We start from the raw sequence: 17978 nt of genomic DNA on the forward strand, positions 1-17978 counted from the left end.
ATGAAGAGAGATTGAGTAGACTAGGCCTATATTCTCTAGAGTTTAGAAGAATGAGAGGTGATCTCATTGAAACATACAAAATTCTTACAGGGCTTGACAGGGTAGATGCAGGGAGGATGTTTCCCCTGGCTGGGGAGTCTAGAACATGGGGTCACAGTCTCAGGATAAGGGGTCGGGACTGAGATGAGGAGAAATTTCTTCACTCAGAGGGTGGCAACTCTTTGGAATTCTCTACCCCACAGGGCTGTGGAGGCTCAGTTGTTGAGTATATTCAAGACAGAGATCGATAGATTTTGGGATATTAAGGGAATCAAGGGATATGGGGATAGTGCAGGAAAGTGGAGATGGGGTAGAAGATCAGCCATGATCTTATTGAATGGCGGAGCAGGCTCGAGGGGCCAAATGGCCTCCTACTGCTCCTATTTCTTATGTTCTTATGACCTCTGCACCGCCTGTCTCAACCCCTGCACTGCCTCTGTGCTGTCGGATTGCTTGCCCGAGATGGTCTTGGATGGTCCACAATTTCCTCCAGCAGCGGGATGATCAAAGCCATTATCTTCTGGCGACTGCCAGCAAAGGAACTTGATGTTGTGGCAATCAACTCATTAAAAATGAACCAGATTAATATTGGCTTAATAACAATTTTCTCTGCCATTCGCCCTCCTCCCTGATGTCACTGACTCCTTGCTGGGGTGCAGTTCCACAGGTGACCTCTGGTACCGTGACTATTGTCTTCGGCCCCATGCTACAAACTCTGTATTCTCGTCACTAACTCCACCTCCCTCTATGGCCAAACTTCTTGCAACCTTAAACAGTTTAAGACCCCGAGCTGAGTTTCCAACTCCATATCCTCTCCATCACAAAGACTGCTTACATCAACATCATCCATCACCTGAATCTCAGCGCGTCTGCCACTGAAGCCCTCATTATTTTTTTTGTTCATGGGATGTGGGCGTCGCTATTTATTGCCCATCCCTAATTGCCCTCGAGAAAGTGGTGCTGAGCTGTCTTCTTGAACTGCTGCAGTCTGTGTGGTGAAGGTACTCCCACAGTGCTGTTCTTTTTGTAGTGGTTTGGTATAAGTGGCTTGCTAGGCCATTTAAGAGGGCAGTTAAGAGTCAACCACATTGCTGTGGGTCTGGAGTCACATATAGGCCAGACCAGGTAAGGACGGCAGATTTCCTTCCCTAAAGGACACTAGTGAACCAGATGGGTTTTTACGACAATCTGGTGGATTCATGGTCACCATTACTGATACTAGTAATTATTCCTGATTTATTTAATGAATTGAATCTAAATTCCCCAGCTGCCGTGGTGGGATTTGAACTCGCGTCTCTGGATCATTAGTCTCTGGTTTACTAGTCCAGTATCGTAACAGCTATGCTACGATGCTCATACCATCCATGCCTTTGTCACCTCCAGACTTGACTGGCTGAGCTCTGATCCTTCACCCTCCATAAACTTCAGCTCAACCAAGACTTTTCTACCCATCTGCTATCCTGCACCAAGTCCCACTCGCCCAGCACCCCTATCCTGCACCAAGTCCCACTCGCCCAGCACCCTATCCTGCACCAAGTCCCACTCGCCCAGCACCCCTATCCTGCACCAAGTCCCACTCGCCCAGCACCCTATCCTGCACCAAGTCCCACTCGCCCAGCACCCTATCCTGCACCAAGTCCCACTCGCCCAGCACCCTATCCTGCACCAAGTCCCACTCGCCCAGCACCCCTATCCTGCACCGTCCCACTCGCCCAGCATCCCTATCCTGCACCAAGTCCCACTCGCCCAGCACCCTATCCTGCACCAAGTCCCACTCGCCCAGCACCCTATCCTGCACCAAGTCCCACTCGCCCAGCACCCTATCCTGCACCAAGTCCCACTCGCCCAGCACCCTATCCTGCACCGTCCCACTCGCCCAGCATCCCCATCCTGCACCAAGTCCCACTCGCCCAGCACCCTATCCTGCACCGTTCCACTCGCCCAGCACCCCTATCCTGCACCCAGTCCCACTCGCCCAGCACCCCTATCCTGCACCCAGTCCCACTCGCCCAGCGCCCCTATCCTGCACCAAGTCCCACTCGCCCAGCACCCCTATCCTGCACCAAGTCCCACTCGCCCAGCACCCCTATCCTGCACCAAGTCCCACTCGCCCAGCGCCCCTATCCTGCACCAAGTCCCACTCGCCCAGCACCCTATCCTGCACCAAGTCCCACTCGCCCAGCGCCCCTATCCTGCACCAAGTCCCACTTGCCCAGCACCCTCTCCTGCACCAAGTCCCACTCGCCCAGCATCCCCATCCTGCACCAAGTCCCACTCGCCCAGCACCCCCCATCCTGCACCAAGTCCCACTCGCCCAGCATCCCCATCCTGCACCAAGTCCCACTCGCCCAGCGCCCCTATCCTGCACCAAGTCCCACTCGCCCAGCATCCCCATCCTGCACCAAGTCCCACTCGCCCAGCGCCCCTATCCTGCACCAAGTCCCACTCGCCCAGCACCCCTATCCTGCACCAAGTCCCACTCGCCCAGCACCCTCTCCTGCACCAAGTCCCACTCGCCCAGCACTCTATCCTGCACCAAGTCCCACTCGCCCAGCACTCTATCCTGCACCAAGTCCCACTCGCCCAGCACCCCTATCCTGCACCCAGTCCCACTCGCCCAGCATCCCCATCCTGCACCAAGTCCCACTCGCCCAGCGCCCCTATCCTGCACCAAGTCCCACTCGCCCAGCATCCCCATCCTGCACCAAGTCCCACTCGCCCAGCACCCTATCCTGCACCGTTCCACTCGCCCAGCACTCTATCCTGCACCTAGTCCCACTCGCCCAGCACCCCTATCCTGCACCAAGTCCCACTTGCCCAGCACCCCCTATCCTGCACCCAGTCCCACTCGCCCAGCATCCCCATCCTGCACCAAGTCCCACTCGCCCAGCACCCTCTCCTGCACCAAGTCCCACTCGCCCAGCACTCTATCCTGCACCAAGTCCCACTCGCCCAGCACCCCTATCCTGCACCAAGTCCCACTTGCCCAGCACCCCTATCCTGCACCAAGTCCCACTCGCCCAGCATCCCCATCCTGCACCAAGTCCCACTCGCCCAGCACCCCCTATCCTGCACCAAGTCCCACTCGCCCAGCACTCTATCCTGCACCAAGTCCCACTCGCCCAGCACCCCTATCCTGCACCCAGTCCCACTCGCCCAGCATCCCCATCCTGCACCAAGTCCCACTCGCCCAGCGCCCCTATCCTGCACCAAGTCCCACTCGCCCAGCATCCCCATCCTGCACCAAGTCCCACTCGCCCAGCACCCTATCCTGCACCGTTCCACTCGCCCAGCACTCTATCCTGCACCTAGTCCCACTCGCCCAGCACCCCTATCCTGCACCAAGTCCCACTTGCCCAGCACCCCCTATCCTGCACCAAGTCCCACTCGCCCAGCGCCCCTATCCTGCACCAAGTCCCACTCGCCCAGCACCCCTATCCTGCACCCAGTCCCACTCGCCCAGCACCCCTATCCTGCACCAAGTCCCACTCGCCCAGCACCCCTATCCTGCACCAAGTCCCACTCGCCCAGCACCCCTATCGTGCACCAAGTCCCACTCGCCCAGCACCCTATCCTGCACCCAGTCCCACTCGCCCAGCACCCCTATCCTGCACCAAGTCCCACTCGCCCAGCACCCTCTCCTGCACCAAGTCTCACTCACCCAGCACCCTATCCTGCACCAAGTCCCACTCGCCCAGCACCCCCTATCCTGCCCCAAGTCCCACTCGCCCAGCACCCTATCCTTGCTGACTTACATTGGCACTGGTCCCCCACCCTTCCAACTGTCCATTCGCCTGATGATGTCCAAATTTAACATTCTTTCCCCACCCACCCATTCTGTTGTCCTGCCCTGTCTCCTCTGAATACCAACAATGGCCTTTTGAAGTTGGAGGCCCGGTGCTCCCAAATATTGTCTTAGCAATGGTTTATAAAAGGTTAGGAACACCCTGTGAGCTTGTGGTGAATTGCACCTTGCGCTCCATCCCAGGTCTCAACATGACCTGTTAACAGCGGCCTTGAAGTGGCTGGTCAATATTTGCACTCTGATCTTGTGTTTTCCTCGGTCATATTCAGCAACACCCATTGACGGTGCAGACCTCATCACCTCTCATTGTCCCAGACACCGAGATCCTCTAACGACCTTCTTTTGGTGCAGGTGCTGAGGCTCCTGAACCTGACCTGGTTCCCGAAGGCTTGCGCTATGATCGTTTCGCCGGAGGTCGGCTTCTCTGAGCTGGAGGAGTTGTGCTTGGCCACATCTTCGTTCTCGCTGGTCACAGACGAAGTTCTGGTAAAGCTGCTGCACTTGTCATCCAGGCTACGGACACTAGACCTGAGAGGTTGCTATCGGATCACTTCAGCGGGATTACAGCTTCTGCCCTGTCAAGGTAGGTTCGTGTTTCTCTGAACCCACCCTTTATGACCTCTCAGCTCAGGTATTTGTGTGTGATTAAGGAAATGTTACTTTCTTTCCCTTTGATTTATATTTAGTTAATATGAGAGGTGTTATTACGACAAATAGAACAGTCAGTTTTCTAGCTCATTGCTATCCTCAAGCACTCCCAGATGTGCTGCTCCACCTGTCTAGTAGCCCTCCGTTCGAGGCCTGCTTGGCTGTGGGATTGTTGACTGAACTGAGATCATGTGCTGTTACAGCTCCCTCTCCTGGTCATTACAGAGAGAGAAAAACCAAGAGCAGAGAGGTGAAGCTGTCCCAACTATATTAAACCTGTAGAACTTTTTCCTCCCGCCCTGCCCTTAGCCCACGGTTGTATGAATTTTTTTTATTCGTTTTTGGAATTTGGGCGTCGCTGGCAGGCCAGCATTTATTGCCCATCCCTAATTTCCCTTGAGAAGGTGGTGGTGAGCCACCTTCTTGAACCGCTGCAGTCCGTGTGGTGAAGGTACTCCCACAATGCTGTTAGGTAGGGAGTGCCAGGATTTTGACCCAGCGACGATGAAGGATCGGCGATATATTTCTAAGTCAGGATGGTGTGTGACTTGGAGGGGAACTTGCAGGTGGCGGTGTTCCCATGCGCCTGCTGCCCTTGACCTTCTAGGTGGTAGAGGTCGCAAGTTTGGGAGGTGCTGTCGCAGAAGACTTGATATCAGGATCTCACCCTGGAGGAATTGTGGATGCAGTTTTGTGTCCATTCACACCCTGCCTGCTGCAACAACAACAACTTGTATTTATAGAGCGCCTTTAATGTAGTAAAACGCCCCATGGTGCTTCACAGGAGTGATTATCAAACAAAATTTGACACTGAGCCACATGAGATATTAAGGACTGGTGATCAAAAGCTTGGTGATATGTAGGTTTTAAGGAGCGTCTTAAAGGGGAGAGAGAGAGAGGCGAAGAGGTTTAGGGAGGGAATTCAGAAGGCCAGGGCCCAGGCAGCTGAATGCACTGCCACCAATAGTGAAGCGATTAAAATCGGAGATTTGCTAGAAACCAGAATGTGAGGAGTGCAGAGATTTCAGAGGGTTGTTCGGCTGAAGGAGGTCGCAAAGTTAGGGAGGGGCAAGGCCATGGAGGAGACAAGGATGAGAATTTTAAAATCAATGCGTTGCTGGACCGAGAGCCGATGTAGGTCAGCAAGCACAGCGGTGATGGCTGCACTTGAGTCAACCTCAAGCCAGCCCTCACTGAGATTGCAGCCCATGACTTCTACCACCCGCACCCTCTCCCTTTGAGATGTTCGAGGCTAAAGGGCTAAACTGCTTTCTTATAAAACTCTCTGCTTGTTCCAACTCCAGACCTGGCACGGCTGTTCCTTGGACTTTACTGCAGCACCACCACCCTACTGCTGGCTAAACAGGGCTCGGAGCAGATAGCATTGAAATGGAAGCATTCTTTGCAAGAACTGGATCTGACCGGTCAGTGCTACAAAGAGAAGGACCTTGAGCTGGCCATGGAGATCCTAACGGGGACTGAGGGGAACCATGTCCTGCGCTCTTTGAACCTGGCTGGGACAAAGGTCACGCTGGATGCTATCAGGTATTCATCAATAGATGTGCTAATCAGTTGGGCTCCTCTTATAAATTGTATGAAGATCTGGAGCGAGAAAAGGCCATTCAGCACTTCAAAAGGGAATTGGACATATACTTAAAAAGCAAAAGTTTGCAGGGCTATGGGGAAAGAGCAGGGGAGTGGGACTTCTTGGTAGCTCTTTCAGAGAGCCGGTACAGGCCATATGATTCTATGATCAAGCCCATTCCATCCGGAGTCTATGTATGATTATTTTCCACCACCTTCCCCTGTTGATCGCTTATAGAAACATAGCAAAATAGGAGCAGGAGTAGGCCATTCGGCCCTTCGAGCCTGCTCCGCCATTCAATATGATCATGGTTGATCCTCTATCTCAATACCATATTCCCGCTCTCTCCCCATACCCCTTGACGCCTTTTGTGTCTAGAAATCTATCGATCTCCTTCTTAAATATATTCTGGTCAGCGCAATTCCCCTATGAGCACTTGCATGCTCGTACTAAATCCCTCTGTGTGCATTGTTCACACGGGTATTGACGTCTTTGTTTTAAATACACTGCTAAATTCCACGCCCTGCCTCCTCCCCTGTTTTATAGACAACACCATTAATATCTAACTATAATCTTCCAAAGTTCTCTAGATTCAGGAACCGTCCCTTTAGATTGGACAATTGCGCATGTCAGTCCGCTTTTTAAGAATGGGGAGAGGGAAACCAGGGAATTATGGACTAGCTAGCCTAACATCTGCTGTGGGGAAATTGCTAGAGTCTATAATTAAGGATAGGGTGACTGAACACCTCGCAAATGTTCAGCATTGATTTGTGAAAGGTAGGTCATGCCAGAGGTGACTAAAGTAGTGGACAGGGGAAATGTCTATGGATGTTATTTATGTGGACTTCCAGAAGACATTTGATAAAGTCCCACATAAGATGTTATCTAAGGTAGAAGCCCACGGAGTTGAGGGCAAATTATTGACCTGGTTAGGAAATTGGCTGAGCGACAGGAGACAGAGAGTAGGGATAATGGGCAGGTACTCAAATTGGCAGGATGTGACTAGTCGTGCCCACAGGGATCTGTGTTGAGGCCTCAACTATTCACAATATTTATTAACAACTTCGATGATGGCATAGGAAGTCATATATCCAAATTTGCCAATGACACAAAGATAGGTGGCATTGTGGGCAGTGCAGATGAAAGCATAAAGTTACAAGGGGATATCGATAGATTAAGTGAATGGGCAAAACTCTGGCAAATGGATTTCAATGTAAGCAAATGTGAGGTCATCCACTTTGGACCTGAAAAGGATAGAACAGGGTACTTTCTAAATGGTGAAAAGTTAAAAACAGTGGTTGTCCAAAGAGACTTGGGGGTTCAGGTACATAGATCATTAAAATGTCATGAACAGGTACAGAAAATAATCAAAAAAGCTATTGGAATGCTGGCCTTTATATCTAGAGGACTAGATTACAAGGGGGCAAAAGTTATGCTGCAGCCAAACAAAACCCTGGTTAGACCACACCTGGAGCACTGTGTGCAGTTCTGGGCACCACACCTTAGGAAGGATATACTGGCCTTGGAGGGAGGGCAGTGTAGGTTTACCAGAATGATACCCGGACATCAAGGGTTAAGTTACGAGGAGAGATTACAGAAACTAGGGTTGTATTCCCTTGAATTTAGAAGGCTAAGGGGTGATCTGATCGAAGTTTTCAGGATGTTGAGGGGAACAGAGAGGGTGGATAGAGAGAAACTATTTCCGCTGGTTGGAGAGTCTAGGACTAGGGGGCATAGTTTGAAAATTAGAGCCAGACCGTTCAGGAGTGAAATTAGGAAACACTTCTACACACAAAGAGTGGTAGAAGTTTGGAAATCACTTCCACAAATGGCAATTGGTGCTAGAGCAATTGTTAATTTTAAATCGGAGATTGATAGCTTTTTGTTAACCAAAGGTATTAAGGGATATGGGCCAAAGGCAGGTATAAGGATCGCATCGAATGGCGGAATAGGCTCGAGGGGCTGAATGGCCTACTCCTGTTCCTATGTTCCTTTCTCTATTAGGAGTAATGAGGGAAGAAATGAGTTTGGTGGCAGAAACCAGCGGCACGGTGTCGGTGCACCCCAGGACTGTTGGCCTAAGGCTCACTGGAAATTGGGCTTCGGACATAAGCCCGGCGAGCTGCGGACTCAATCGAGACTCCCGATGCATTTCGCCAGTGAGGCCCTGGAAAATTCGGTTAGCTCCAACGTGGAACCGGCCCACTTGCAAGTCCTGGGTGGGGGTTGTGGGGGAGAACCGGAGGGGGGTGGGGGGGGGGGTGGTGTGGCATTCTCAGGTTGGCAGCACCCCACAGTATCGCTTTGGCACCAGGAAGAGCAAGAGTTCCTCTAAATTAATGCAAATAGAAACAAAAAATGTACTCGCCTATTCTCGGAGACCTCCCGGTAAGGACTGCTGATTTTGGCCAGCGTAGACAGTGAGAGATTATAGTTATGAATGAAAGACTTGGTAAAACTGGAACATAAGAAGGCTAAGGGAGAAATTTAATAGAGGTTCTCAAAATTAGGAAATGTTTGGAGAGGGCAAATAGTGAAAGATTGCTGCCACCGGTTCACTTGAACTGCGATAAGATTCTAGATTTTGTCCTTCCAAACTCTTCAGCATTAAGTACTCCAAGGTAAGGTACTCTGCTCGAACAACATGCCTTTAACCCAGTCTAACATCACTACATTTGCACCAGTGCGACACTTTCCGATTTCTCACGCCAGTCAGCGTGTAGCTTCTCGGAGTGAAATTGCCCAAGAGTGCCAGTTGTGTTCTTTTGAGCCCAGGAACCTGGACCTGGCCTCTACGACCTGGATTGAGACTGCCCAATCCCATCTTGTGTAAAGAAAGGACTTGCATCTCTAAGTCCCTTTCACATTCCAGTGCGCCTCAAAGACAATTTTTTTTAATTGGCCTTTATGGCCCATCCCTGTACAACTGAGTGGCTTGCTTGGCCATTTCCGAGGACAGCTAAGAGTCAACCACATGCTGTGGGCCTGGAGTCGTATATAAGCCAGACCGGGTAAGGACGGCAGATTTCCTTCCCTAAAAAACATTAGTGAACCAGATGGGTTTTTACGACAATCCGGTAGTTATGTGGTCACCATTACTAATACTAGCTTTTTGTTCCAGATATATTTAATTAACTGAATTTAAACTCATGTCTCTGGATCGTTAGTCCAGGCCTCTTAATTACTAGTCCAGTAACATTACCACTATGCTACCGTTCCTGATGAAGTACTTTTGAAGAGTAGTCACTGTTGTAATGTAGGAAACACGGCAGCCGATTATCGCACAGCACGATTCCACAAACAGCAATGAAATAAATGACCAGGTCATCTGTTTTAGTTGTTAATTGAGGGATAAGTGTTGGTCAGGACGCTATGGAGAACTATGTCCACCCAAGAGGGCCGACGGAGCCTCGGTTTAACGCGTCATCTGATGGACGGTACATCCGACAGTGCAGCGCTCACTCAGTACTGCACTGGGAGTGTCATCCTCGAATTTGTGCTCAAGTCTCTGGAGTGGGACTTGAACCCACAACCTTCTGACTCAGAGGCAAGAATACTAGTCACTGACACAGCGTAGGAACCTTGCGCCTCAGCAGGCAGTGGCTGTGGGCTGGGTTTGAATCCAGATCATAAGGATCAAAGACCAGTGTCTAACCCACTGAACCAGCCCGTCACCTGGACCATAATGAATAGATGCATTTAAGGGGAAAATTCGATAAATGCATGAGGGAGAGAGGAATTTCCAGTGCTTGGGCCTCAACTATTTACAATCTATAGCCATGATTTGGAAGAGGGGACCGAGTGTAATATATCCAAGTTTACTGACGATACAAAGCTAGGTGGGAAAGTAAACTGTGAGGAGGATGCAAAGAGGTGGTAAATGGATATAGACCGGTTAAGTGATTAAACAAGAAGGTGACAGATGGATATAATGTGCAGAAGTGTGAAATTATCCACTTTGGTAGGAAGAATGGAAAAGCAGAATATTTTTACAAGGTGAGACCAGTAAATCATAGAACCATAGAAATTTATGGCACAGAAGGAGGCCATTCGGCCCATCGTGTCCGCGCCGGCCGACAAAGAGCTATCCATCAAATCCCACTTCCCAGCTCTTGGTCCGTAGCCCTGTAGGTTACGGCACTTCAAGTGCATATCCAAGTACTTTTTAAATGTGATGAGGGTTTCTGCCTCTACCACCCTTTCAGGCAGTGAGTTCCAGACCCCCACCACCCTCTGGGTGAAAAAAGTTCTCCTCAACTCCCCTCTAATCCTTCTACCCATTACTGTAAATCTATAGCCTCTGGTTATTGACCTCTCTGCTAAGGGAATTAGTTCTTTACTATCCACCCTATCTAAGTCCCTCATAATTTTATACACCTCAATTAGGTCTCCCCTCAGCCTCCTCTGTTCCAAAGAAAACAACCCCAGCCTATCCAATCTTTCCTCATAACTAAAATTCTCCAGCCCAGGCAACATCCTTGTAAATCTCCTCTGCACCCTCTCTAGTGCGATCACATCTTTCCTGTAATGTGGTGACCAGAACTGCACGCAGTACTCTAGCTGTGGCCTAACTAGTGTTTTATACAGTTCAAGCATAACCTCCCTGCTCTTATATTCTATGCCTCGGCTAATAAAGGCAAGTATCCCGTATGCCTTAACCACCTTACCTACCTGTCCTGCTATCTTCAGGGATCTGTGGACCTGCACTCCAAGGTCCTTCTGTTCCTCTGCACTTCTCAGTGTCCTACCATTTAATGTGTATTCCCTTTCCTCGTTAGCCCTCCCCAAATGCATTACCTCACACTTCTCCGGATTGAATTCCATTTGCCACTTTTCTGCCCATCTGACCAGCCCATTGATATCTTCCTGCAGTCTGCAGCTTTCATCTTCACAATCACATGGTCAATTTTTGTATTATCTGCAAACTTCTTAATCATGCCCCCTACATTGAAGTCTAAATCATTGATATATACCACAAAAAGTAAGTTGTTATTCAGAGGGACCTGGGTGTCCTTGTACACAAATCACAGTTAATGTAACGTCCGTGTGTAATTGAGACACGGACTGCAGAAGTTGGTTATAACAGGTGTTTACTGAATGGAGACAAAACTGGAACTACTATACAAAGTTACTACACAGGCTTATATACAGGGGTGGTCACTACTGGTACTGCAGTATACAGGGGCTGCAGAATATAGATCCTTCTTCAAGGTACATACACTACAATTCCTCCCCTTTTAGCTAAACAGTACATAACATTCGATTAATAATTAAATAACATATTTACAATTACAGTTGCTATATACATTAGCTGAAGTTAATCAATTATAAATTCAGTCTTTGAGGAGGCTTCCTGATTCTGTCCGGATAACGCCTCTTTGGGGTATCAGGTTCTTCTGGCAAAGTTGATTCGGGATCAACGTCGTTGTTTGGTTCGTCTGCTTCCAATATCACCGATTTTGAGGTAGATGCAATTGGTACTTCGGTTTCATCACCAAGTGTATAGGATCATGGTGTAGATTTGACGTTTTCCAGTGACTCTAGAATCTGGTCAGCATGGCGTCTTACAATGCTCTCTCCAACGTCCACGGTATACATTAGAGGTCCTTGCCGTGTGCAAATCGTTCCTGGCTGCCATTTCTCTGTGCGGTAGTCCCAGGCCAAAACTGGTTGACCTATCTTGAAACTCCTGGTTGGCCTTTCATTCATATTCTGAAACTGCCTGTTCTCCACATCTCTTCTGATGTTTGGCTTAACCAAATCCAAGCGGCATCTTAGTCTTCGATTGAAGAACATCATGGCTGGAGTTTGGTTGGTAACCGCATGTGTCGCATTCCGGTAGGCAAACAAGTTATCCACTTTGTGTTGTAGGGGTATGTCTTCATTACACATTGCCTTGATAGCCTTCTTGAATGTTTGAACGAACCTCTCAGCCAATCCATTGGTGGCTGGATGATATGGGGCGGATGTGTAATGTTTAACACCATTGTTCTTTAAGAACCTCCGGAACTCTCCAGACACAAACTGTGGTCCATTGTCGGAGCAAATGTGTTCAGGCAGCCCATTTCTGGCGAATATGGTTCGTAAGACTGATAGTTTTTTCTGTGGTGGTTGAGGACATTTTTATTACCTCTGGCCACTTTGAATGTGCATCCACTGCAATTAAAAACATCGAGTCCATAAATGGACCAGCAAAATCAATGTGTACCCTTTGCCATGGAGATGAGGGCCACTCCCATGGATGTAGAGGGGCTTGTGGTGGGGCATTTTGGACCTTCTGGCATCCTGTACAGCTCTTGGTCATCTCTTCGATTTCTCTATCGATTCCCGGCCACCACACAAACGCTCTGGCTAAGTTCTTCATTTTTACCCCTCCCAGATGACCCTCATGAAGCTCATTGAGCACTCTATCCTTCAATTTGGGTGGAATTACTACTCTGGATCCACACATCAAGGTTCCTCGGCACACTGACAGCTGTTCTCTTCTCGGCGAGAATGCTGGCAACAGTGGTTCGACATGTGCTGGCCATCCCTTCACCGTTAAATCATAGACCCTGGAGAGTGTCGAGTCATTTCGTGTTTCCTGTTCTATGTTTGCATTCGTCACAGGTAGACATTAGACTATGGTCGAGTGGAATATCTCCACAGGATCCACTGCAGGTGCTTCTTCCACCGTCGGCAACGGTAGGCGCGACAATCCATCAGCATTCCCATGCTGTTTAGTTCCTTTGTACTCGATGTCATATTGGTGTGCCCCTAGGAAAAGGGACCACCTCTGTAGCCATTGTGCTGTCATTATCGGGACGCCCTTCTTAGGGTTGAAAATGGAGACGAGAGGTTGATGATCAGTTAGTAGAGTAAATTTCTGTCCGTGCAGGTAGTGATTGAACTTCTTCACCCCCCACACCAGGCTGAGGGCCTCTCTGTCAATCTGGGCGTAGTTACGCTCGGCTGCAGTTACCGAGCGTGACGCAAAAGCTATCGGCCTCTCTGAACCATCAAGGGATTTATGTGACAGTACCGCTCCAACGCCGTAGGGAGACGCATCACACGCCAGTCTTATCGGTAGTGATGGGTTGTAGTGAGCCAATACTTCTCTTGAAGTGATCAGGCCTTTACACTTCTGAAAGGCCTGCTTACATTCATCGCTCCATTTCCATGCTACTCCAGTTTGTAGCAGGGCGTTCAGTGGGTGCAGAATTGTGGACAAATTCGGCAAAAACTTATGGTAGTAATTCACCAATCCGAGGAATGACCTCAGTTGCGACACATTTTCAGGCGCTGGAGCCTTAACTACCGCTTCAATTTTGTCGGGACTTATGTAACCCCTCTTCATCAATCACGTGGCCACAATACGATATTTGTTTCTTAAAAAACTCGCACTTGGGGCGATTGGCTCGTACCCCATGTTCTCTTAGTCTAGTGAGCACCTGCTCTAGGTTGGCAAGGTGTTCACTGTCATTTTCACCTGTCACTAGGCTGTCGTCCAAGTAACACTGAGTCCCCGGAATCCCTTGCAGGACTTGTTCCATCGCTCTTTGCCATATAGCCGGAGCTGATGCAACTCCGAATACCAGTCGATTATACTGGTAAAGACTTTTGTGAGTGTTTATCGTGAGATATTTCCTAGAGGATTCTTCAACCTCCATCTGCAAATATGCTTGCGCTAGGTCAATTTTTGTAAAACGTTTCCCTCCAGATAGTGAGGCGAAAATATCTTCTATCCTCGGAAGAAGATATGTACTGTGTGAAGGACTGGGTTCACAGTCACCTTGAAGCCCCCACAGATGCGAACCTTCCTTGGCTCCTCAGACGTATTGTTTAACGTTTTCTTCATGACAGGAACGATGGGTGTCGCCCACTCGCTCCAGTCTACCTTAGATAACACGCCTGCATTCTCCAGATTCTCCAGCTCTGCCTCGACGGCTGGGCGAATTGCATACGGTACCGGTCTTGCTTTGAAAGACTTGGGAATTGCATTCTCTTCTATTTTTATCGAGGCGATTACGCCTTTAAGAGTTTCCAGTTCTTGTTGAAATACCTCTTTAGCGTTAGCCAAGATTTTTGACAATCGTCCAGGTGTGACGTCGTCATCCTTTTTACCAGCCACAGTCAGTGCCTGAATGGAGTGCCAGTCTAAACTTATCTTTCTGATCCATTCACGTCCCAATAACGGTGGTCCACCATCTTGCAGTATGTACAGATACAATTTCTGCATTTCCTTGCCGTTGTATTCGACAGGCACCCTTATTTTCCCTCTGGGGTATACTTTCTGCCCCGTATATGTCTTCAAGACAATGGATGTGTCTTTCAAGGGTATGTGTGAGATTAGCCGCTCGTAGTCTCATCGATTCATGACGGTCAGGGCTGATCCTGTATCCAATTCCATTTTGACTTGGCACCCTGCTATCGTGAGGGTGACCCAAATGGTTCGGTGATCCTCTTTTGTGATTACGTTGTGTAGTTTGAGACAGCTTAGTCTCTTGTTCCCGGATTCACTATCGCTCTTCTGGTCTTCGGAACTACTGTCCGTCATCTTTTGTACTTTCCTGTACTTTTCCTTAGTAGTCTTTTTGTTGTCGTTAGTCTTCTTCCCGGACCCAAACTCGTGCAATGTGTCCCATCTTTCCGCATTGCCTGCATGTTTTGTCCTTGGACCAGCAGTCCTTCTGGTCATGGGTTGTTCTGCCGCAGCGATAACATTTTTCAAATCCCCGTGTCATTTCATGGGTGCCGTATTCCTGTGGCTTTTGCTGTATTTCCGCAGCTCCCCTTGCTGCTGCTTCGTACGATACTGCCACGCTGAAAGCCTTATCTAGCGTCAGCTCTTTCTCTGAGAGTAACCTCTTCTGGGTTCCTTCACTCAGGAGTCCACAGACAAATTTGTCCCGTAGGGTATCTGCCAGTCCTGCTCCGAGCTGGCAGTGCTTTGATAGCTTGCGTAGTTCCGTAAGGTAATCAGCCTTGCTCTCATCTTTATGCTGATTTCTCTTGTGGAATTTAAATCTTTCTGCTATCAGCAGTGGTGTAGGATTTAGGTGTTCCTGTAGGATATCAACAATTTCGTTAAAACTCTTCGCCATCGGTTTGACTGGAGTGATCAGGTTCCGCAATAGGCCGTACGTTCTTGCGCCCATTAAGTTTAGTAGTACCGATGCCTTTTTCTCATCGGCTACTTCATTTGCCTTGCAATATACTTCGACTCTTTCCACATACGTGGTCCAGTCTTCTATTGCATTATCGAAGGCAGTGATATTGCCAGTCTTCGGCATCTTGGAGATCTAAGATGGCGCCTCCCGCGCTTTGCCTTCTTCCCCGATTGAACAAAATGACGCCTCCCGCGCTTTGCCGCCTTCCCCGCTGGATTAAGATGGCGCCTCCCACGCTTTCTGTCTTTTCCGCTGCTGCCAGCGCTGTTGCTGGCGTTTTTGTGCTTTGATGGCGACGCCCTATGGTCTTCGCGCACTTCCCCCCGCGCTGCTGCCAACGCCGTTCTCCGCGGTCCCTGTGGCAAACTGCAGCTCCTCGCGGCTTTCTGCGCTTCTAATTTCTTTTATTTTAATTACTGTTCCCGTTGTCAGAGCAGACCCTATGGGACACTTTCCTCCCTCTTCTCGGGTCTGTACGCTGCCCGGCTTCGTAGCACTGGCCGCACCCTGTGTGCTCCACCCTCTCTCTCTCTCTCCTCTTCCCAACAACGCTGCTCGGCCGCGTTGAAAAGCCACCCGATCGAGCTCTAGCCCGCCGCAGCCCAGGAAGGATCAATGTACTACCTGCCACCAGCCCGATTTAGCTGGAACACCATAGACTGGAGAACCAAGCCCAGCTCTCGACAGCCTCTCCTGCAAATCTTCAAATTCGATGAATCAGAGGGCGGTTGCCCACGGTCGACGCCCGTTTCTTCTGTTTGTTTTTTTTTCTTTTTTTGGATTTCTTCCTTCTGGCCTCGACCTCTAACAACTTCGCTTCAGGGATGGATCCCCATGAGGTGGTGCAGAACTGTAGGTAAGTTTGGATCTGTTCGTCGCCAATGTAACGTCCGTGTGTAATTGAGACACGGACTGCAGAAGTTGGTTATAACAGGTGTTTACTGAATGGAGACAAAACTGGAACTACTATACAAAGTTACTACACAGGCTTATATACAGGGGTGGTCACTACTGGTACTGCAGTATACAGGGGCTGCAGAATATAGTTCCTCCTTCAAGGTACATACACTACAGTTAACATGCAGGTACAGCAAGCAATTAGGAAGGCAAATGGTATGTTAGTTTTTATTGCAAGGGTGTTGGAGTATAAGAGTAAGGAAGTCTTGCTGCAGTTATATGGGGCTTTGGTGAGACCACACCTGGAGTATTGTGTACAGTTTTGAGCTCCTTACCTAAGGAAGGATATACTTGCCTTAGAGGGGGTGCAACAAAGGTTCACTAGATTGATTCCTGGGATGAGAGGGATGTCCTATAAAGAGAGATTGAGGAGAATCAGCTTATATTGTCTGGAGTTTGGAAGAATGAGAGATGATCTCATTGAAACATATAAGATTCTTAGAGGGCTCCACAGGGTAGAAACATAGAAATTTAGAAACATAGAAAATAGGAGCAGGAGTAGGCCATTCGGCCCCTCGAGCCTGCTCCGCCATTTAATGAGATCATGGCTGATCATTCAAATTCAGTACCCTGTCCCTGCTTTCTCCCCATATCCCTTGATCCCTTTAGCCTTAAGAAATATATCTAACTCCTTCTTGAATATATTTACTGAATTGGCCTCAACTGCCTTGTGTGGTAGAGAATTCCACAGGTTCACCACTCTCTGGGTGAAGAAATTTCTCCTCATCTCAGTCCTAAATGGCTTACCCCTTATCCTTAGACTGTGACCCCTGGTTCTGGACTCCCCCACCATCAGGAACATCCTTCCTACATCTAGTCTGTCTAGTCCTGTTCGAATTTTATAAGTTTCAATGAGATCCCCTCTCATTCTTCTAAACTCTAGCGAATATAAGCCTAATCGACCCAATCTCTCCTCATACGTCATTTCTGCCATCCCAGGTATCAGCCTGGTGAATCTTCGCTGCACTCCCTCCATGGCAAGAACATCCTTCCTCAGATAAAGCGACCAAAACTGCACACAATACTCAAGATGTGGTCTCACCAAGGCCCTGTACAACTGCAGCAAGACATCCGTGCTCCTGTACTTGAATCCTCTCGCTATGAAGGCCAACATACCATTTGCCTTCTTAACCGCCTGCTGCACCTGCATGCTTACCTTCAGCGACTGGTGCACAAGGACACCCAGGTCTCGTTGCACTTCCCCTTTTCCCAATCTATTGCCATTCAGATAATAATCTGTCTTCCTGTTTTTGCCACCGAAGTGGATAACCTCGCATTTATCCACATTGGGCAGATGCATGGCAAATGCAGTATAATCACCCAACCTGTCCAAATCATACTGGAGTTTCTCTGCATCCTCCTCACAGCACACACGCCCACCCAGCTTTGTGTCGTCTGCAAACTTGGAGATATTACATCTAGTTCCCTTGTCTCTCTAGATGCTACATGAGGGTAGATGCTGAGAGGCTGTTTCCCCTGGCTGGAGAGTCTACAACTAGGGAGCATAGTCTCAGGATAAGTGGTCAGCCATTTAGGAATGAGATGAGGCGAAAACTCACTTAAAGGTTTGTGAATCTTTGGAATTCTCTGCCCCAGATAGCTATGGCTGCTCAGTCATTTGAGTATACTTAAGGCTGAGATTGATAGATTTGAGCACTAAGGGATAAGGGGATTGGGCAGGAAGGTGGAGTTGATGTACAAGTTCAGCCATGATCTTATTGAATGGTGGAGCCGGCTCGAGGGGCCGTATGGCCTACTCTTATTTCTTATGTTTTTATGAATAGAAGGATATGCT

General features: G+C 49.0%; 1 protein-coding gene across 2 annotated transcripts in view; it reads left to right on the forward strand.

The window, feature by feature from the left end:
• fbxl6 (F-box and leucine-rich repeat protein 6) overlaps window positions 1-17978 on the forward strand; it is a 54185-nt gene that overhangs the window by 30154 nt on the left and 6053 nt on the right. For both annotated transcript variants that reach the window (XM_085987333.1, XM_085987332.1), the window contains exons 8-9: window positions 4196-4427; window positions 5797-6037. In XM_085987333.1, the coding sequence (XP_085843459.1) occupies window positions 4196-4427; window positions 5797-6037 (473 nt within the window). The remainder of the gene's footprint in view (window positions 1-4195; window positions 4428-5796; window positions 6038-17978) is intronic.

Source organism: Somniosus microcephalus, chromosome 5 (assembly GCF_052327205.1).
Source record: "Somniosus microcephalus isolate GS21.2 chromosome 5, FLI_Smic_1.0, whole genome shotgun sequence".
NCBI classification, from domain to species: Eukaryota; Metazoa; Chordata; class Chondrichthyes; order Squaliformes; family Somniosidae; genus Somniosus; species Somniosus microcephalus.